The sequence below is a fragment of the Panulirus ornatus genome, chromosome 55 (genome assembly GCF_036320965.1).
Source record: "Panulirus ornatus isolate Po-2019 chromosome 55, ASM3632096v1, whole genome shotgun sequence".
NCBI classification, from domain to species: Eukaryota; Metazoa; Arthropoda; class Malacostraca; order Decapoda; family Palinuridae; genus Panulirus; species Panulirus ornatus.
In genome coordinates this window covers 27319421-27343122 of record NC_092278.1, presented here as the reverse complement: position 1 = coordinate 27343122, position 23702 = coordinate 27319421, and the positions used below count along the sequence as shown (strand labels likewise).

Below are 23702 nucleotides of genomic sequence, written 5' to 3'. Positions count from 1 at the left end.
GATCGGGGCCTGAACATGCAGGAGGGTGAAAGGAGGGCAAGGAATAGAGTGAATTGGAGCGATATGGTATACCGGGGTTGACGTGCTGTCAGTGGATTGAATCAAGGCATGTGAAGCGTCTGGGGTAAACCATGGAAAGCTGTGTAGGTATGTATATTTGCGTGTGTGGACTTATGTATATACATGTGTATGGGGGTGGGTTGGGCCATTTCTTTCGTCTGTTTCCTTGCGCTACCTTGCAAACGCGGGAGACCGACAAAGCAAAAAAAAGAAAAAAAAATATATATATATATATATATTATTTTTTTTTTCTTTGTCGCTGTCTCCCGCGTTTGCGAGGTAGCGCAAGGAAACTGACGAAAGAAATGGCCCAACCCACCCCCATACACATGTATATACATACGTCCACACACGCAAATATACATACCTACACAGCTTTCCATGGTTTACCCCAGATGCTTCACATGACCTGATTCAATCCACTGACAGCACGTCAAACCCGGTATACCACATCGATCCAATTCACTCTATTCCTTGCCCTCCTTTCACCCTCCTGCATGTTCAGGCCCCGATCACACAAAATCTTTTTCACTCCATCTTTCCACCTCCAATTTGGTCTCCCACTTCTCCTCGTTCCCTCCACCTCCGACACATATATCCTCTTGGACAATCTTTCCTCACTCATTCTCTCCATGTGCCCAAACCATTTCAAAACACCCTCTTCTGCTCTCTCAACCACGCTCTTTTTATTTCCACACATCTCTCTTACCCTTACGTTACTAACTCGATCAAACCACCTCACACCACACATTGTCCTCAAACATCTCATTTCCAGCACAACCATCCTCCTGCGCATAACTCTATCCATAGCCCACGCCTCGCAACCATACAATATTGTTGGAGCCACTATTCCTTCAAACATACCCATTTTTGCTTTCCGAGATAATGTTCTTGACTTCCACACATTCTTCAAGGCTCCCAGGATTTTCGCCCCCTCCCCCACCCTATGATCCAATTCCGCTTCCATGGTTCCATCCGCTGCCAGATCCACTCCCAGATATCTAAAACACTTTACTTCCTCCAGTTTTTCTCCATTCAAACTTACCTCCCAATTGACTTGACCCTCAACCCTACTGTACCTAATAACCTTGCTCTTATTCACATTTACTCTTAACTTTCTTCTTTCACACACTTTACCAAACTCAGTCACCAGCTTCTGCAGTTTCTCACATGAATCAGCCACCAGCACTGTATCATCAGCGAACAACAACTGACTCACTTCCCAAGCTCTCTCATCCCCAACAGACTTCATACTTGCCCCTCTTTCCAAAACTCTTGCATTCACCTCCCTAACAACCCCATCCATAAACAAATTAAACAACCATGGAGACATCACACACCCCTGCCGCAAACCTACATTCACTGAGAACCAATCACTTTCCTCTCTTCCTACACGTACACATGTCTTACATCCTTGATAAAAACTTTTCACTGCTTCTAACAACTTGCCTCCCACACCATATATTCTTAATACCTTCCACAGAGCATCTCTATCAACTCTATCATATGCCTTCTCCAGATCCATAAATGCTACATACAAATCCATTTGCTTTTCTAAGTATTTCTCACATACATTCTTCAGAGCAAACACCTGATCCACACATCCTCTACCACTTCTGAAACCACACTGCTCTTACCCAATCTGATGCTCTGTACATGCCTTCACCCTCTCAATCAATACCCCCCCATATAATTTACCAGGAATACTCAACAAACTTATACCTCTGTAATTTGAGCACTCACTCTTATCCCCTTTGCCTTTGTCCAATGGCACTATGCAAGCATTCCGCCAGTCCTCAGGCACCTCACCATGAGTCATACATACATTAAATAACCTTACCAACCAGTCAATAATACAGTCACCCCCTTGGTTCTCAGTGAATGTAGGTTTGCGGCAGGGGTGTGTGATGTCTCCATGGTTGTTTAATTTGTTTATGGATGGGGTTGTTAGGGAGGTAAATGCAAGAGTTTTGGAAAGAGGGGCAAGTATGAAGTCTGTTGGGGATGAGAGAGCTTGGGAAGTGAGTCAGTTGTTGTTCGCTGATGATACAGCGCTGGTGGCTGATTCATGTGAGAAACTGCAGTAGCTGGTGACTGAGTTTGGTAAAGTGTGTGGAAGAAGAAAGTTAAGAGTAAATGTGAATAAGAGCAAGGTTATTAGGTACAGTAGGGTTGAGGGTCAAGTCAATTGGGAGGTGAGTTTGAATGGAGAAAAACTGGAGGAAGTGAAGTGTTTTAGATATCTGGGAGTGGATCTGGCAGCGGATGGAACCATGGAAGCGGAAGTGGATCATAGGGTGGGGGAGGGGGCGAAAATTCTGGGAGCCTTGAAGAATGTGTGGAAGTCGAGAACATTATCTCGGAAAGCAAAAATGGGTATGTTTGAAGGAATAGTGGTTCCAACAATGTTGTATGGTTGCGAGGCGTGGGCTATGGATAGAGTTGTGCGCAGGAGGATGGATGTGCTGGAAATGAGATGTTTGAGGACAATGTGTGGTGTGAGGTGGTTTGATCGAGTGAGTAACGTAAGGGTAAGAGAGATGTGTGGAAATAAAAAGAGCGTGGTTGAGAGAGCAGAAGAGGGTGTTTTGAAGTGGTTTGGGCACATGGAGAGAATGAGTGAGGAAAGATTGACCAAGAGGATATATGTGTCGGAGGTGGAGGGAACGAGGAGAAGAGGGAGACCAAATTGGAGGTGGAAAGATGGAGTGAAAAAGATTTTGTGTGATCGGGGTCTGAACATGCAGGAGGGTGAAAGGAGGGCAAGGAATAGAGTGAATTGGAGCGATGTGGTATACCGGGGTTGACGTGCTGTCAGTGGATTGAATCAGGTCATGTGAAGCGTCTGGGGTAAACCGTGGAAAGCTGTGTAGGTATGTATATTTGCGTGTGTGGACGTATGTATATACATGTGTATGGGTGGGGTTGGGCCATTTCTTTCGTCTGTTTCCTTGCGCTACCTCGCAAACGCGGGAGACAGCGACAAAGTATAAAAAAAAAAAAAAATATATATATATATATATATATATATATATATATATATATATATATATATATATATATATATGTATGTATTTAGGGAATCAGTGATGTATTGTGCAAAAGATGCTTGTGGCATGAGAAGAGTGGGAGGAGGGTTGATTGGAAAGGGTAGTGAGTGGTGGGATGAAGAAGTGAGAGTATTAATGAAAGAGAAGAGAGAGGCATTTGGACGATTTTTGCAGGGAAAAAATGAAATTGAGTGGGAGACGTATAAAAGAAAGAGACAGGAGGTCGAGAGAAAGGTGCAAGAGGTGAAAAAAAGGGCAAATGAGAGTTGGGGTGAGAGAGTATCATTAAATTTTAGGGAGAATAAGGAGATGTTCTGGAGCGAGGTAAGTAAAGTGCGTGGGACAGGGGAGCAAGTGGGAACTTCAGTGAAGGGCGCAAGTGGAGAGGTGATAGCAAGTAGTGGTGATGTGAGAGGGAGATGGAGTGAGTATTTTGAAGGTTTGTTGAATGTGTTTGATGATGGAGTGGCAGATATAGGGTGTTTTGGTCGAGGTGGTGTGCAAAGTGCGAGGGTTAGGGAAAATGAGTTGGTAAACAGAGAAGAGGTAGTGAGGGCTTTGCGGAAGATGAAAGCCGGCAAGGCAGCAGGTTTGGATGGTATTGCAGTGGAATTTATTAAAAAAGGAGGTGACTGTATTGTTGACTAGTTGGTAAGGTTATTTAATGTATGTATGACTCATGGTGAGGTGCCTGAGGATTGGCGGAATGCGTGCATGGTGCCATTGTGCAAAGGCAAAGGGGATAAGAGTGAGTGCTCAAGTTGCAGAGGTATAAGTTTGTTGAGTATTCCTGGCAAATTGTATGGGAGGGTGTTGATTGAGAGGGTGGGGGCATGTACAGAGCGTCAGATTGGGGAGGAGCAGTGTGGTTTCAGAAGTGGTGGAGGATGTGTGGATCAGGTGTTTGCTTTGGGAAATGTATGTGGGAAATGCTTGGAAAAGCAGGTGGATTTGTATGTAGCATTTGTGGATCTGGAGAAGGCATATGATGGAGTTGATAGAGATGCTCTGTGGAAGGTATTAAGAATGTGTGGTGTGGGAGGCAGGTTGTTAGAGGCATTGAAAAGTTTTTGTCGAGGATGTGGGGCATGTGTGCGTGTAGGAGGAGAGGAAGGTGATTGGTTCTCAGTGAGTGTGGGTTTGCGGCGGGGGTGTGTGATGTCTCCATGGTTGTTTGATTTGTTTATGGATGGGGTTGTTAGGGAGGTGAATGCAAGAGTTTTGGAGAGACGGGCGAGTATGAGGTCTGTTGGGGATGAGAGAGCTTGGGAAGTGAGTCAGTTGTTGTTCGCTGATGATGCAGCGCTGGTGGCTGATTCATGTGAGAAACTGCAGAAGCTGGTGACTGAGTTTGGTAAAGTGTGTGAAAGAAGAAAGTTAAGAGTAAATGTGAATAAGAGCAAGGTTATTAGGTACAGTAGGGTTGAGGGTCAATTCAATTGGGAGGTGAGTTTGAATGGAGAAAAACTGGAGGAAGTGAAGTGTTTTAGATATCTGGGAGTGGATCTGGCAGCGGATGGAACCATGGAAGCGGAAGTGGATCATAGGGTGGGGGAGGGGGCGAAAATTCTGGGAGCCTTGAAGAATGTGTGGAAGTCGAGAACATTATCTCGGAAAGCAAAAATGGGTATGTTTGAAGGAATAGTGGTTCCAACAATGTTGTATGGTTGCGAGGCGTGGACTATGGATAGAGTTGTGCGCAGGAGGATGGATGTGCTGGAAATGAGATGTTTGAGGACAATGTGTGGTGTGAGGTGGTTTGATCGAGTAAGTAACGTAAGGGTAAGAGAGATGTGTGGAAATAAAAAGAGCGTGGTTGAGAGAGCAGAAGAGGGTGTTTTGAAATGGTTTGGTCACATGGAGAGAATGAGTGAGGAAAGATTGACCAAGAGGATATATGTGTCGGAGGTGGAGGGAACGAGGAGAAGAGGGAGACCAAATTGGAGGTGGAAAGATGGAGTGAAAAAGATTTTGAGTGATCGGGGCCTGAACATGCTGGAGGGTGAAAGGCGGGCAAGGAATAGAGTGAATTGGAACAATGTGGTATACCGGGGTTGATGTGCTGTCAATGGATTGAACCAGGACATGTGAAGCATCTGGGGTAAACCATGGAAAGTTCTGTGGGGCCTGGATGTGGAAAGGGAGCGTTGGTACCGGTGCATTATTACATGACAGCTAGAGACTGAGTGTGAACGAATGGGGCCTTTGTTGTCTTTTCCTAGCGCTACCTCGCACACATGAGGGGGGAGGGGGTTGTTATTCCATGTGTGGTGAGGTGGCGATGGGAATAAATAAAGGCAAACAGTATGAATTATAAACATGTGTATATATGTATATGTCGGTGTGTGTATACATATGTGTACATTGAGATGTATAGGTATGTATATTTGCATGTGTGGATGTGTATGTATATACGTGTATGTGGGTGGGTTGCGTGATTCTTTCGTCTGTTTCCTTGCGCTACCTCTCTAACACAGGAGACAGCGACAAAGCAAAATAAATAAATAAGTAAATAAATATATATATATATATATATATATATATATATATATATATATATATATATATATATATATATATATATATAGGTCTTACATTGTACTGTACCTACCTAGGCCTTATATATATACTGTACCTACCCAGGTCTTATATTATAATGTACCTACCTAGGTCTTACATTATGATGTAATTACCTAGGTCTTATACTGTACCTACCTTGGTCTTGTATATAATGTACTAGTATGATGGTCGTGTTATCAACAGTATGATGGTTGTGTTATCAACAGTATGGTGGTTGTGTTATCAACAGTATGATGGTCGTGTTATCAACAGTATGATGGTCATGTTATCAACAGTATGATGGTCGTGTTATCAACAGTATGATGGTCGTGTTATCAACGGTAAGATGGTCGTGTTATCAACAGTATGATGGTCATGTTATGAACAGTATGATGGTCGTGTTATGAATAGTATGATGGTGGTGTTATGAACAGTATGATGGTCATGTTATGAATAGTATGATGGTGGTGTTATGAACAGTTATGATGGATCGATCGTTATTACCAGTAAGAAGGTCGTGTTATGAACAGGTATGAATGGGCATGATATGAACAGATGATGTTGTGTTATGAACAGTATCATGGCCGTCGTTATGAACAGTATGATGGTCGTGTTAAGAATAGTATGATGGTGGTGTTATCAAACAGTTTGATGGGTGGTGTTATTGTACAGTACGATGGTCTGTATGAATAGTATGATGGTGATGTTATCAACAGTATGGTGGTCGGGTTATCAACAGTATGGTGGTCGTGTTATCAACAGTATGGTGGTCGTGTTATCAACAGTATGATGGTCGTGTTATCAATAGTATGGTGCTCATGTTAGCAACAGTATGGTGGTCGTGTTATCAACAGTATGATGGTCATGTTATGAATAGTATGATGGTTGTGTTATCAACAGTATGGTGGTAGTTTTATCAACTGTATGATGGTCGTGTTATCAACAGTATGGTGGTCATGTTATCAACAGTATGATGGTCATGTTATCAACAGTATGATGGTTGTCTTATCAACAGTATGGTGGTAGTTTTATCAACTGTATGATGGTCGTGTTATCAACAGTATGGTTGTGTTATCAAGAGTATGGTGGTCGTGTTGTCAACAATATGGTCGTGTTATCAACAGTATGGTGGTCGTGTTATCAACAGTATGATGGTCATGTTATCAACAGTATGGTGGTCGTGTTATCAACAGTATGATGGTCGTGTTATCAACAGTATGATGTTCATGTTATCAACAGTATGGTGGTCATGTTAATTACAGTATGGTGGTCATGTTATCAACTGTATGATGGTTGTGTTATCAACAGTATGATGGTCATGTTATCAACAGTATGATGGTTGTGTTATCAACAGTATGATGGTCGTGTTATCAACAGTATGATGGTCGTGTTATCAACAGTATGGTGGTCATGTTATCAACAGTATGATGGTCGTGTTATCAACAGTATGATGGTCGTGTTATCAACAGTATGATGGTCATGTTATCAACAGTATGATAGTTGTGTTATCAACAGTATGATGGTCGTGTTATCAACAGTATGATGATCATGTTATCAGCAGTATGATGGTCATGTTATCAACAATATGGTGGTCATGTTATCAACAGTATGATGGTCGTGTTATCAACAGTATGATGGTCGTGTTATCAACAGTATGATGGTCGTGTTATCAACAGTATGGTGGTCATGTTATCAACTGTATGATGGTCGTGTTATCAACAGCATGATGGTCATGTTATCAACAGTATGATGGTCGTGTTATCAACAGTATGATGGTCGTGTTATCAACGGTAAGATGGTCGTGTTATCAACAGTATGATGGTCATGTTATGAACAGTATGATGGTCGTGTTATGAATAGTATGATGGTGGTGTTATGAACAGTATGATGGTCATGTTATGAATAGTATAATGGTGGTGTTATGAACAGTATGATGGTCGTGTTATTAACAGTATGATGGTCGTGTTATGAACAGTATGATGGTCATGTTATGAACAGTATAATGGTTGTGTTATGAACAGTATCATGGTCGTGTTATGAACAGTATGATGGTCGTGTTAAGAATAGTATGATGGTGGTGTTATCAACAGTATGATGGTGGTGTTATGAACAGTACGATGGTCATGTTATGAATAGTATGATGTGATGTTATCAACAGTATGGTGGTCGTGTTATCAACAGTATGGTGGTCGTGTTATCAACAGTATGATGGTCGTGTTATCAATAGTATGGTGCTCATGTTAGCAACAGTATGGTGGTCGTGTTATCAACAGTATGATGGTCGTGTTATGAATAGTATGATGGTTGTGTTATCAACAGTATGGTGGTCGTATTATCAACTGTATGATGGTCGTGTTATCAACAGTATGGTCGTGTTATCAAGAGTATGGTGGTCGTGTTGTCAACAATATGGTCGTGTTATCAACAGTATGGTGGTCGTGTTATCAACAGTATGATGGTCATGTTATCAACAGTATGGTGGTCGTGTTATCAACAGTATGATGGTCGTGTTAACAGTATGATGTTCATGTTATCAACAGTATGGTGGTCATGTTAATTACAGTATGGTGGTCATGTTATCAACTGTATGATGGTCGTGTTATCAACAGTATGATGGTCATGTTATCAACAGTATGATGGTTGTGTTATCAACAGTATGATGGTGGTGTTATCAACAGTATGATGGTGGTGTTATCAACTGTATGGTGGTCATGTTATCAACAGTATGGTGGTCATGTTATCAACAGTATGGTGGTCGTGTTATCAACAGTATGATGGTCGTGTTATCAACAGTATGATGGTCATGTTATCAACAGTATGATAGTTGTGTTATCAACAGTATGATGGTCGTGTTATCAACAGTATGATGGTTGTGTTATCAACAGTATGATGGTTGTGTTATCAACAGTATGATGGTTGTGTTATCAACAGTATGATGGTCATGTTATCAACAATATGGTGGTCATGTTATCAACAATATGGTGGTCGTGTTATCAACAGTATGATGGTTGTGTTATCAACAGTATGATGGTCATGTTATCAACAGTATGGTGGTCATGTTATCAACAGTATGATAGTTGTGTTATCAACAGTATGATGGTCGTGTTATCAACAGTATGATGGTTGTGTTATCAACAGTATGATGGTCATGTTATCAACAGTATGGTGGTCGTGTTATCAACAGTATGGTGGTCGTGTTATCAACAGTATGATGGTTGTGTTATCAACAGTATGATGGTCATGTTATCAACAGTATGATGGTCATGTTATCAACAGTATGATGGTCATGTTATCAACAATATGGTGGTCATGTTATCAACAGTATGATGGTCGTGTTATCAACAGTATGATGGTTGTGTTATCAACAGTATGATGGTCATGTTATCAACAGTATGATGGTCATGTTATCAACAGTATGGTGGTCATGTTATCAACAGTATGATGGTCGTGTTATCAACAGTATGATGGTCGTGTTATCAACAGTATGATGGTCATGTTATCAACAGTATGATAGTTGTGTTATCAACAGTATGATGGTCGTGTTATCAACAGTATAATGGTCATGTTATCAACAGTATGATGGTCATGTTATCAACAGTATGATGGTTGTGTTATCAACAGTATGATGGTCATGTTATCAACAGTATGATGGTCATGTTATCAACAGTATGATGGTCATGTTATCAACAATATGGTGGTCATGTTATCAACAGTATGATGGTCATGTTATCAACAGTATGATGGTCGTGTTATCAACAGTATGATGGTTGTGTTATCAACAGTATGGTGGTCATGTTATCAACAGTATGATGGTCATGTTATCAACAGTATGATGGTTGTGTTATCAACAGTATGATGGTTGTGTTATCAACAGTATGGTGGTCATGTTATCTACAGTATGATGGTCGTGTTATCAACAGTATGATGGTCGTGTTATCAACAGTATGGTGGTCATGTTATCAACAGTATGATGGTCATGTTATCAACAGTATGGTGGTCGTGTTATCAACAGTATGATGGTCGTGTTATCAACAGTATGATGGTTGTGTTATCAACAGTATGATGGTTGTGTTATCAACAGTATGATGGTCATGTTATCAACAGTATGATGGTCATGTTATCAACAGTATGGTGGTCGTGTTATCAATAGTATGATGGTTGTGTTATCAACAGTATGGTGGTCGTGTTATCAACAGTATGGTGGTCGTGTTATCAATAGTATGATGGTCGTGTTATCAACAGGATGATGGTCTTGTTATCAACAGTATGATGGTCATGATATCAACAGTATGGTGGTCGTGTTATCAACAGTATGATGGTCGTGATATCAACAGTATGATGGTCGTGATATCAACAGTATGGTGGTCGTGTTATCAACAGTATGATGGTCGTTTTATCAACAGTATGATGGTGGTGTTATCAACAGTATGGTGGTCGTGTTATCAACAGTATGGTGGTCGTGTTATCAACAGTATGATGGTCGTGTTATCAACAGTATGGTCGTGTTATGAACAGTATGATGGTCGTGTTATCAACAGTATGATGGTCGTGTTATCAACAGTATGATGGTCGTGTTATCAACAGTATGATGGTCCTCTTATCGACAGTATGATGGTCGTGATATTTATAATAGCCATGTCATTAACAGCATGATCGTCGTACCATAATAAGTATATTAATGGTGGTGTCATTAGGAGTATGATATAGGTGGTGTGATTAACAGTATGATAATGATGATGTTAACAGTATGATGATGGTATGGTGTCATTAACGGTATGAAAATGGTGGTCATTAACAGTAGGATAATGGTGATGTCATTAACAGTATGATAATGGTGGTGTCATTAACAGTAGGATAATGGTGGTTTCATTAACTGTAGGATAATGGTGATGTCATTAACAGTATGATAATGGTTGTGTGATTAACAGTATGATAATGGTGGTGTCATTAACATTATGATAATGGTGGTGTCATAAACAGTAGGATAATGGTGTCATTAACAGCATGATAATGGTGGTTTCATTAACTGTAGGATAATGGTGATGTCATTAACAGTATGATAATGGATGTGTCATTAACAGTATGATAATGGTGGTGTTATAAACAGTAGGATAATGGTGTCAACAGTGTGATAATGGTGGTGTAATTAACAGTAGGATAATGATATCATTAACTATGATAATGGTGGTCCTGAACAGAAGGATAATGTTGATATCATTAACAGTATGATAATAGTGGTGTCATTAACAGTAGGATAATGGTAATTTCATTAATAGTATGATACTGGTGGTGTCATTAACAGTATGATAATGGTGGTGTCATTAACAGTAGGATAATGGTGATGTCATTAAGAGTATGATAATGGTGGTGTCATTAACAGTAGGATAATGGTAATTTCATTAATAGTATGATACTGGTGGTGTCATTAACAGTATGATAATGGTGGTGTCATTAACAGTAAGATAATGGTGATGTCATTAAGAGTATGATAATGGTGGTGTCATTAACAGTAGGATAATGATGATGTCATTCAGAGTATGATAATGGTGGTCATTAACAGTATGATACTGATGGCATCATTAAGAGTATGATAATGGTGATGTCATTAAGAGTATGATAATGGTGGTGTCATTAACAGTAGGATAATGGTAATTTCATTAATAGTATGATACTGGTGGTGTCATTAACAGTATGATAATGGTGGTGTCATTAACAGTAAGATAATGGTGATGTCATTAAGAGTATGATAATGGTGGTGTCATTAACAGTAGGATAATGATGATGTCATTCAGAGTATGATAATGGTGGTCATTAACAGTATGATACTGATGGCATCATTAAGAGTATGATAATGGTGATGTCATTAAGAGTATGATAATGGTGGTGTCATTAACTATGATAATGGTGGTCATTAACAGTATGATAATGGTGGCATCACTAACAGTGCAACAATGGTGGTCATTAAGAGTATGATGATGGTGGTGTCAGTGAGTCTGATAATAGTGTTGTCATTAACAGTATGATAATTGTGGTGTCATTAACAGTAAGATAATGGTGGTGTCATTAACGGTAGGATAATGGTGATGTTAACAGTATGATAATGATGGTGTCATTAACAGTATGATAATGGTGGTGTCATTAACAGTATGATAATGGTGGTGTCATTAACAGTAGGATAATGGTGATGTCATTAACAGTATGATAATGGTGATGTCATTAATAGTAGGGTAATTGGTGTTCAATAAGAGTAAGAGTATGATAATGGTGATGTCATTGAGAATATGATGATGGTGGTGTCATTGATAGTATGATAACGGTTTTGTCATTAACAGGATACCTGACTGAGAATGAGAAGGCTGTTCTTGAAGAACTGGAGAACAAGACTGCAGAACACAAGACATACGTACCCATCATGTGGGCTTGTAAGATCACAGACCGAGCCCGTCGGGAGGGCAAGGTTACTGACGTCATGGCACAAAAAACCATAACAGACGAAATCCTTAAACTGAGGGGCTTTTGTGGCGAGCTACTGGGCTGGGATACCTACAACATCCCTCTGGTGTACACCCAGGTGAGGCTGGAATACCTACAACATCCCTCTGGTGTACACCCAGGTGAGGCTGGGATACCTACAACATCCCTCTGGTGTACACCCAGGTTAAGTACAATATGGTCATATTAAACACACATCATCATTACTTTATATTAGCTGGTATTAAGTACAATATGGTCATCTCTCTCTTTCTCTTCTCAGATTGTGACTATAGTGGTGTATGGCTTTTCTCTATCTCCTTAGGTTGTGACTATGGCAGTGTAAAGTTTATTATTGTCTCTCCTCAGGTTGTGACTATAGCAGTGTATAGCTTCTTCCTGTTCTCAGTTATAGGAGAACAGTTCTTGGACCCAAGTCAAGGATACCCTAACAACTTGATTGATCTTTATGTACCAGTGTTTTCGCTGCTTCAATTTTTCTTCTACATCGGCTGGCTGAAGGTGGCCGAGTCCCTCATCAATCCTTTTGGCGAGGATGACCATGATTTTGAGTTTGTTCCTCTTGTTAAGAGACATCTCGAGGTACTTTCCAAACCACGTTCATACTTGTATATGGTACACATAGGATCAAATATATTGGTATTATGATGGGACATAATGTTAACCATATTAATACTTGTACATGATATACATATGATCAAATATATTGATATTATGATGGGACATTATGTTAACCATATTAATATTATGATGAGACATAATGTTAACCATATTAATATTATGATGGGACATAATGTTAACCAGATTTATACTTGTACATGATATACATATGATCAAATATATCGATATTATGGTGAAACATAATGTTAACCATATTAATATTATGATGGGACATAATGTTAACCATATCAATATTGTACATGATATACATATGATCAAATATATTGATATTATGGTGAAACATAATGTTAACCATATTAATATTATGATGGGACATAATGTTAACCATATCAATACTTGTACATGATATACATATGATCAAATATATTGATATTATGGTGAAACATAATGTTAACCACATTAATATTATGATGGGACATAATGTTAACCATATCAATACTTGTACATGATATACATATGATCAAATATATTGATATTATGGTGAAACATAATGTTAACAAGTAGTGGTGATGTGAGAAGGAGATGGAGTGAGTATTTTGAAGGTTTGTTGAATGTGTTTGATGATAGAGTGGCAGATATAGGGTGTTTTGGTCGAGGTGGTGTGCAAAGTGAGAGGGTTAGGGAAAATGATTTGGTAAACAGAGAAGAGGTAGTAAAAGCTTTGCGGAAGATGAAAGCCGGCAAGGCAGCAGGTTTGGATGGTATTGCAGTGGAATTTATTAAAAAAGGGGGTGACTGTATTGTTGACTGGTTGGTAAGGTTATTTAATGTATGTATGACTCATGGTGAGGTGCCTGAGGATTGGCGGAATGCGTGCATAGTGCCATTGTACAAAGGCAAAGGGGATAAGAGTGAGTGCTCAAATTACAGAGGTATAAGTTTGTTGAGTATTCCTGGTAAATTATATGGGAGGGTATTGATTGAGAGGGTGAAGGCATGTACAGAGCATCAGATTGGAGAAGAGCAGTGTGGTTTCAGAAGTGGTAGAGGATGTGTGGATCAGGTGTTTGCTTTGAAGAATGTATGTGAGAAATACTTAGAAAAGCAAATGGATTTGTATGTAGCATTTATGGATCTGGAGAAGGCATATGATAGAGTTGATAGAGATGCTCTGTGGAAGGTATTAAGAATATATGGTGTGGGAGGCAAGTTGTTAGAAGCAGTGAAAAGTTTTTATCGAGGATGTAAGACATGTGTACGTGTAGGAAGAGAGGAAAGTGATTGGTTCTCAGTGAATGTAGGTTTGCGGCAGGGGTGTGTGATGTCTCCATGGTTGTTTAATTTGTTTATGGATGGGGTTGTTAGGGAGGTGAATGCAAGAGTTTTGGAAAGAGGGGCAAGTATGAAGTCTGTTGGGGATGAGAGAGCTTGGGAAGTGAGTCAGTTGTTGTTCGCTGATGATACAGCGCTGGTGGCTGATTCATGTGAGAAACTGCAGAAGCTGGTGACTGAGTTTGGTAAAGTGTGTGAAAGAAGAAAGTTAAGAGTAAGTGTGAATAAGAGCAAGGTTATTAGGTACAGTAGGGTTGAGGGTCAAGTCAATTGGGAGGTGAGTTTGAATGGAGAAAAACTGGAGGAAGTGAAGTGTTTTAGATATCTGGGAGTGGATCTGGCAGCGGATGGAACCATGGAAGCGGAAGTGGATCATAGGGTGGGGGAGGGGGCGAAAATTCTGGGAGCCTTGAAGAATGTGTGGAAGTCGAGAACATTATCTCTGAAAGCAAAAATGGGTATGTTTGAAGGAATAGTGGCTCCAACAATGTTGTATGGTTGCGAGGCGTGGGCTATGGATAGAGTTGTGCGCAGGAGGATGGATGTGCTGGAAATGAGATGTTTGAGGACAATGTGTGGTGTGAGGTGGTTTGATCGAGTAAGTAACGTAAGGGTAAGAGAGATGTGTGGAAATAAAAAGAGCGTGGTTGAGAGAGCAGAAGATGGTGTTTTGAAATGGTTTGGTCACATGGAGAGAATGAGTGAGGAAAGATTGACCAAGAGGATATATGTGTCGGAGGTGGAGGGAACGAGGAGAAGTGGGAGACCAAATTGGAGGTGGAAAGATGGAGTGAAAAAGATTTTGTGTGATCGGGGCCTGAACATGCAGGAGGGTGAAAGGAGGGCAAGGAATAGAGTAAATTGGAGCGATGTGGTATACCGGGGTTGACGTGCTGTCAGTGGATTGAATCAAGGCATGTGAAGCGTCTGGGGTAAACCATGGAAAGCTGTGTAGGTATGTATATTTGCGTGTGTGGACGTATGTATATACATGTGTATGGGGGTGGGTTGGGCCATTTCTTTCGTCTGTTTCCTTGCGCTACCTCGCAAACGCGGGAGACAGCGACAAAGCAAAAAAGAAAAAAAAAATAATGTTAACCATATTAATATTATGATGGAACATAATGTTAACCATATTGATATTATGATGCGACATACTGCTAACCATATTGATATTATGATGGGACATAATGTTAACCATATCTACACATATGATCAAATATATCAATAATATGATGGTACATATTGTTAACCAGATCTACACATATGATCAAATATATTGATATTATAATGGAACATAATGTTAACCATATCTACACATATGATCAAATATATTAATGTTATGATGGAACATAATGTTCACCATATCTACACATATGATCAAATATATTAATATTATGATGGAACATGATGTTAACCAGATTAATATTATGATAGAACATAATATTAACCATATCTACACATATGGTCAGATATATTATATTATGATGGAACATAATGTTAACCAGATCTACACATATGATCAAATATATTAATGTTATGATGGAACATAATGTTAACCAGATTAATATTATGATGGAACATAATGTTAACCATATTTACACATATGATCAAATATACTAATATTATGATGCGACATAATGTTAACCAGATTAATATTATTATGGGACATAATGTTAACCATATCCACACATATGATCAAATATAGTAATATTATGATGGAACATTAATGTAACCTCATATCTACAAATACATATGATAATATATATTAATATTATATGTGGAACATATTGTTAACCTGATTTATATTATTGGAGGAACATTATGTTAACCATATTTACAACTTAGATCTAATATATTAATTTTATGATGGAACATAATGTTATCCATATCTACACATACGATCATATATATTAATATTACGATGGAACATAATGTTAACCAGATCTAAACATATGATCAAATATATTAATGTTATGATGGAACATAATGTTAACCATATCTACACATATGATCAAATATATTAATATTATGATGGAACATAATGTTAACCATATTTACACATATGATCAAATATATTAATATTATGATGCGACATAATGTTAACCATATTTACACATATGATCAAATTTATTAATATTATGATGGAACATAATGTTCACCATATCTACACATATGATCAAATATATTAATATTATGATGGAACATAATGTTAACCAGATTAATATTATGATGGGACATAATAAAAACCTTATCTGCACATATGATCAAATATATTAATACTATGATGGGACATAATGTTAACCATATCTGCACATATGATCAAATATATTAATATTATGATGGAACATAATAAAGACCTTATCTGCACATATGATCAAATATATTAATACTATGATGGGACATAATGTTAACCATATCTGCACATATGATCAAATATATTAATATTGTGATGGGACATAATGTTAAGCAGATTAATATTATGATGGAACATAATGTTAACCATATCTACACATATGATCAAATATATTAATATTATGATGGGACATAATGTTAACCAGATTAATATTATGATGGGACATAATGTTAACCAGATTAATATTATGATGGGACATAATGTTAACCATATCTGCACATATGATCAAATATATTAATATTATGATGGAACATAAGTTAACCAGATTAATATTATGATGGGACATAATGTTAACCATATCTGCACATATGATCAAATATATTAATATTATGATGGAACATAATGTTAACCATATCTACACATATGATCAAATATATTTAATATTATGATGGGACATAATGTTAACCATATCTACACATATGATCAAATATATTATTATTATGATGGGACATAATGTTAACCAGATAAATATTATGATGGAACAGAATGTTAACCATATCTACACATATGATCAAATATATTAATATTATGCTGGAGCATAATGTTAACCATATCTACACATATTATCAAATATATTAATATTATGATAGGGCATAATGTTAACCAGATCTACACATATGATCAAATATATTGATATTATGATGGGACATAATGTTAACCATATCTACACATATGATCAAATATATTAATATTATGATGGGACATAATGTTAACCATATCTACACATATGATCAAATATATTAATATTATGATGGAACATAATGTTAACCATATCTACACATATGATCAAATATATGAATATTATGATGGGACATAATGTTAACCAGATCTACACATGTGATCAAATATATTGATATTATGATGGGACATGTTAACCATATTGATATTATGAAGGGAAATAATGTTAACCATATTAATATTATGATGGGACATAATGTTAACCATATTGATATTATGATGGGACATAAATGTTTAACATATCAATATCATGATGGGACATAATGTTAACTATTTCTACAGATGTCATACCTGCTAGCGGATGCCCAACCCACCGATCTACCAACTGTGGTGCAGGAGGAATATTGGGACTCGACCCTGAGCGACCAGACGGAGAAGGTTGAGTCAACCAACATGGCAGCCTTCATGCTGGCCAACCAGTTCCTTCCTCCAGCCCAGGTAGGCCTCTGTAGACACTAGAGCAAGTGTCAGTGTAGACACTATAGCAAGGGTCAGCGTAAACACTATGGCAACTGACAATGTAGACACTACAGCAAGGGACAGTGTAGGCACTACAGCAAGGGACAGTGTAGACACTACAGCAAGAGTCAGTGCAGACACTACAGAAAGGAACAGTGTAGACACTATAGCAAGGGACAGTGTTGACACTATAGCAAGGGTCATCGGTGACACTACAGCAAGGGACAGTGTAGGCACTACAGCAAGGGACAGTGTAGACAATACAGCAAGAGTCAGTGCAGACACTACAGCAAGGGTCAGTGTAGAAACTAGGGCAACAGACAGAGTAGACACTACAGCATGGAACAATGTAGACAATACAGCAAGGGACAGTGTAGACACTACAGCAAGGGACAGTGTAGACACTACAGCAAGGGACAGCGTAGACACCTATATTATGTTCTACATCAACAGTAATGATAATTATGTCACCTATGTTCTACATCAACAGTAATGATAATTATGTCACCTATGTTCTTCATCAACAGGAATGATAATTATGTCACCTATGTTCTTCATCAACAGTAATGATAATTATGTCACCTATGTTCTACATCAACAGTAATGATGATTATGTCACCTGTGTTCTACATCAACAGTAATGATGATTATGTCACCTATGTTCTACATCAACAGTAATGATGATTATGTCACCTATGTTCTACATCAACAGTAATGATAATTGTCACCTATGTTCTACATCAACAGTAATGATAATTATGTCACCTATGTTCTACGTCAACAGGAATGATAATTATGTCACCTATGTTCTTCAATGTGTGGTGTGAGGTGGTTTGATCGAGTGAGTAACGTAAGGGTAAGAGAGATGTGTGGAAATAAAAAGAGCGTGGTTGAGAGAGCAGAAGAGGGTGTTTTGAAGTGGTTTGGGCACATGGAGAGGATGAGTGAGGAAAGATTGACCAAGAGGATATATGTGTCGGAGGTGGAGGGAACAAGGAGAAGAGGGAGACCAAATTGGAGGTGGAAAGATGGAGTGAAAAAGATTTTGTGTGATCGGGGCCTGAACATGCAGGAGGGTGAAAGGAGGGCAAGGAATAGAGTGAATTGGAGCGATGTGGTATACCGGGGTTGACGTGCTGTCAGTGGATTGAAGCAGGGCATGTGAAGCGTCTGGGGTAAACCATGGAAAGCTGTGTAGGTATGTATATTTGCGTGTGTGGACGTATGTATATGCATGTGTATGGGGGGGGGGGTTGGGCCATTTCTTTCGTCTGTTTCCTTGCGCTACCTCGCAAACGCGGGAGACAGCGACAAAGTATAATATAAAAAAAATAAAAATGTTCTTCATCAACAGTAATGATAATTATGTCACCTATGTTCTACATCAACAGTAATGATGATTATGTCACCTATGTTTTACATCAACAGTAATGATGATTATGTCACCTATGTTCTACATCAACAGTAATGATGATTATGTCACCTATGTTTTACATCAACAGTAATGATAATTGTCACCTATGTTCTACATCAACAGTAATGATAATTATGTCACCTATGTTCTACATCAACAGGAATGATAATTATGTCACCTATGTTCTTCATCAACAGTAATGATAATTATGTCACCTATGTTCTACATCACCAGTAATGATGATTATGTCACCTATGTTCTACATCAACAGTAATGATAATTATGTCACCTATGTTCTACATCAACAGGTTTAGTATGGAGGGGATTTGTCCAGCCACTGGGAGGCTGAAGTCATCCTGCCCCAGGGAGACTGGAGGGTCGTACTGCCCCAGGGAGACTGAAGAGTTGTCCAGCCCCAGGGAGACTGGAGGGTCGTACTGCCCCAGGAAGGGTGGAAAGTCATCCTGCCCCAGGGAGACTGGAGGATCATACTGCCCCAGGGAGGCTGAAGAGTCGTCCTGCCCCAGGGAAGCTGGTGGGTCATCCATCCACAGGAAAGCTGGAAGGTCGTCCTGACAAAATGGAGGCTGGTGGGTCATCCTGCCCCAGAATACAGTAGGTTCAATATTCGTGTTTGTAAGTTCCAATGATAAAGTGGGTTCAAGGTTTGTAGTTATAAGTTCAGAGGATACAGGAGGTTCAATGTTTGTATTTGTAAGTTCAGATGATGCGGTAGGTTCAAGGTTTGTGTTTTTAAGTTCATAGGATGCAGTAAGTTCAAGGTTTGTGTTTGTAAGTTCAGAGGATACAGTAGGTTCAAGGTTTGTTTTGTAAGTTCAGATGATGCAGTAGGTTCAAAGTTTGTGTTTGTAAGTTCAGAGGATGCAGTAGGTTCAAGGTTTGTGTTTGAAAGTTCAGAGGATACAGTAGGTTCAAGGTTTGTGTTTCTAAGTTTAGATGATGCAGTAGGTTCAATGTTTGTCAGAGGATGCTATAGGTTCAAAGTTTGTTTTTGTAACAAGGTTTGTGTTAGTAAGTTTAGATGATACAGTGGGTTTATGCTTGTGTTTGTAAGTTCATATGATAGAGTAAGCTTAAGGTTTGTGTTTGTAAATTCAGATGATAGGGTTGGTTTAAGATTTGTGTTTGTAAGTTCAAAGGATACAGTGGGTTTAATGTTTGTGTTTGTAAGTTCAAAGATGCAGTAGGTTCTAGGTTTGTGTTTGTAAGTTCAGATAGTACAGTGGGTTTGAGGTTTGTGTTTGTAAGTTCAGATAATACAGTGGGTTTGAGGTTTGTGTTTGTAAGTTCAGATAATACAGTGGGTTTGAAGTTTGTGTTTGTAAGTTCAGATAATACAGAGGGTTTATGGTTTGTGTTTGTAAGTTCAGATGATACAGAGGGTTTATGGTTTGTGTTTGTAAGTTCAGATGATAGAGTAAGCTTAAAGCTTGCGTTTGTAAGTTTAGGTGATAGGGTCATTTTAACTTTTGTGTTTGTAAGCTCAGATGAGACAATAGGTTTAAGGTCTGTGTTTGTAAATTCAGATGTTACAGTAGGTTCAATATTTGTGTTTGTAAGTTCAGGTGATACAATAGATTTAAGGTTTGTGTTTGTAAGTTCAGATGATACAATGGGTTTGAGGTTTGTCTTTGTAAGTTCAGATGGCACAGTAGGCTAAGATTTGTAAGCTCAGATGGTACACGAGGTTTAAGGTTTGTGTTTGTAAGTTCAGATGGTACTGTAGGTTTAAGGTTTGTGTTTGTAAGTTCACATGATGGAGTTGCCCTAAGATTTGTGCCTGTAAGTTCTGATGATACAGTAGCTTTATGGTTTGTATTTGTAAGCTCAGATGATACAATAGTTTCAAGGTTTGTGTTTGTAAGTTCAGATGATACTGTATGCTCAAGGTTTGTGTTTGTAAGTTCAGATGATACAATGGGTTTGAGGTTTGTGTTTGTAAGTTTAGATGATACAGTAGGTTTAATGCTTGTGTTTGTAATTTCAGATGATACAGCGGGTTTGAGGTTTGTGTTTGTAAGTTCAAATGATACAGTGGGTTTAAGGTCTGTGTTTGTAAGTACAGATGATACTGTAGGTTCAAGGTTTGTGTTTGTAAGTTCAGATGATACAGTGGGTTTAGGGTCTGTGTTTGTAAGTTCAGATGATACAATGGGTTTAAGGTCTGTGTTTGTAAGTTCAGATGATACAGTGGGTTTAAGGTTTGTGTTTGTAAGTTCAGATGATACAGTGGGTTTAATGTTTGTGTTTGTAAGTTCAGATGATACAGCGGGTTTAAGGTTTGTGTTTGTAAGTCTAGATGATACAGTGGGTTTAAGGTCTGTGTTTATAAGTTTGGTTGATACAGTGGGTTTAAGGTTTGTGTTTGTAAGTTCATATGATACTGTAGGTTCAAGGTTTGTGTTTGTAAGTTTAGATGTTACAGTGGGTTTAAGGTCTGTGTTTGTAAGTTCAGATGATACATTGGGTTTAAGGTTTGTGTTTGTAAGTACAGATGATACAGTGGGTTTAAGGTTTGTGTTTGTAAGTTCAGATGATACAGTGGGTTTAAGGTTTGTGTTTGTAAGTTCAGATGATACAGTGAGTTGGAGGTTTGTGTTTGTAAATTCAGATTATACAGTGGGTCTAAGGTTTGTGTTTGTAAATTCAGATTATACAGTGGGTCTAAGGTTTGTGTTTGTGAGTTCAGATGATACAGTGGGTTTAAGGTTTGTCTTTGTAAGTTCAGATGATACAGTGGGTTTAAGTTTGTGTTTGTAAGATAAGATGATACAGTGAGTTGGAGGTTTGTGTTTGTAAGTTCAGATTATACAGTGGGTCTGAGGTTTGTGTTTGTATGCTCAGATAATACAGTAAGCTTAACGTTTGTATTGTAAGTTCAGATGATACAGTGAGTTCGGGGTTTGTGTTTGTAAGTTCAGATTATACAGTGGGTTTAAGGTTTGTGTTTGTATGCTCAGATAATACAGTAAGCTTAAAGTTCGTGTTTGTATGTTCAGATGTTACAGTGGGTTTCAGGTTTGTGTTTTTAAGTTCAGATTATTCAGCAGGTTTAAGGTTTGTGTTTGTAAGTTTAGATTATACAGTAGGTTTAAGGTTTGAGTTTGTAAGTTCAGAAGTTACAGTAGGTTTAGTGCTTTGTGTTTGTAAGTTCAGATGATACAGTGGGTTTAAGTTTTGTGTTTGTAAGTCCAGATGTTACAGTAGGTTTAAGGTTTTGTTTTTGTAAGTTCTGATATACAGTGGGTTTCAGTACTGTTTTTGTAAGTTCAGATATACAGTGGGTTTAAGTATTGTGTTTGTATGTTCAGATGATAAAATGTATCTAACGTTTGTGTTTGTAAGTATAGATGATACAGTAGGTTTAAGAGAGAATTATCTTTTAATAGTTTATATATAACAAGTCTGTACATTTTTGCCACACTTACAATTTCAACGACAATGAAGAACATGACAACAACAAATTGTACTGACAATAAAATGTGGTAAAATTTTATTTACATTGTGTTTTCTATCATGCTTATGTAGCTCATAATAACGTTAAGTATTGTGACCAGGTAGTACTAGGATGACATATGTTGTCACCAGGTGCACACTAGTACTAGGATGACATATGTTGTCACCAGGTGCACACTAGTACTAGGATGACATATGTTGTCACCAGGTGCACACTAGTGATGACATGTTGTCACCAGATCCACACTAGTGATGACATGTTGTCTCCAGATCCACACTAGTGATGACATGTTGTCACCAGGTGCACACTAGTGATGACATGTTGTCACCAGATCCACACTAGTGATGACATGTTGTCACCAGGTGCACACTAGTGATGACATGTTGTCACCAGATCCACACTAGTGATGACATGTTGTCACCAGATCCACACTAGTGATGACATGTTGTCACCAGATCCACACTAGTGATGACATGTTGTCACCAGGTGCACACTAGTGATGACATGTTGTCACCAGATCCACACTAGTGATGACATGTTGTCACCAGGTGCACACTAGTGATGACATGTTGTCACCAGATCCACACTAGTGATGACATGTTGTCTCCAGATCCACACTAGTGATGACATGTTGTCACCAGATCCACACTAGTGATGACATGTTGTCACCAGATCCACACTAGTGATGACATGTTGTCACCAGGTGCACACTAGTGATGACATGTTGTCTCCAGATCCACACTAGTGATGACATGTTGTCACCAGATCCACACTAGTGATGACATGTTGTCTCCAGATCCACACTAGTGATGACATGTTGTCACCAGATCCACACTAGTGATGACATGTTGTCACCAGGTGCACACTAGTGATGACATGTTGTCACCAGATCCACACTAGTGATGACATGTTGTCACCAGATCCACACTAGTGATGACATGTTGTCACCAGGTGCACACTAGTGATGACATGTTGTCACCAGGTCACACTAGTGATGACATGTTGTCACCAGATCCACACTAGTGATGACATGTTGTCACCAGATCCACACTAGTGATGACATGTTGTCACCAGGTGCACACT

General features: G+C 38.6%; 1 protein-coding gene across 2 annotated transcripts in view; it reads left to right on the top strand.

Annotated features, from left to right (window-relative positions):
• Positions 1 to 22655, top strand: part of LOC139765624 (bestrophin-2-like) — a 79887-nt gene extending 57232 nt beyond the window's left edge. Inside the window, exons 5-9 of one of the 2 annotated variants that reach the window (XR_011716706.1) lie at positions 12002 to 12240; positions 12510 to 12743; positions 17551 to 17706; positions 19450 to 19756; positions 21150 to 22655. Coding sequence is in view for 1 of the 2 variants with exons in the window: in XM_071693300.1 (XP_071549401.1) it covers positions 12002 to 12240; positions 12510 to 12743; positions 17551 to 17706; positions 19450 to 19455 (635 nt within the window). In the remaining variant the exon portion in view is untranslated. Of the gene's footprint in view, positions 1 to 12001; positions 12241 to 12509; positions 12744 to 17550; positions 17707 to 19449 lie in introns of both variants that reach the window. The other variant, XM_071693300.1, reaches the window with a different exon arrangement.
• The last annotated feature ends 1047 nt before the right edge of the window (positions 22656 to 23702 follow it).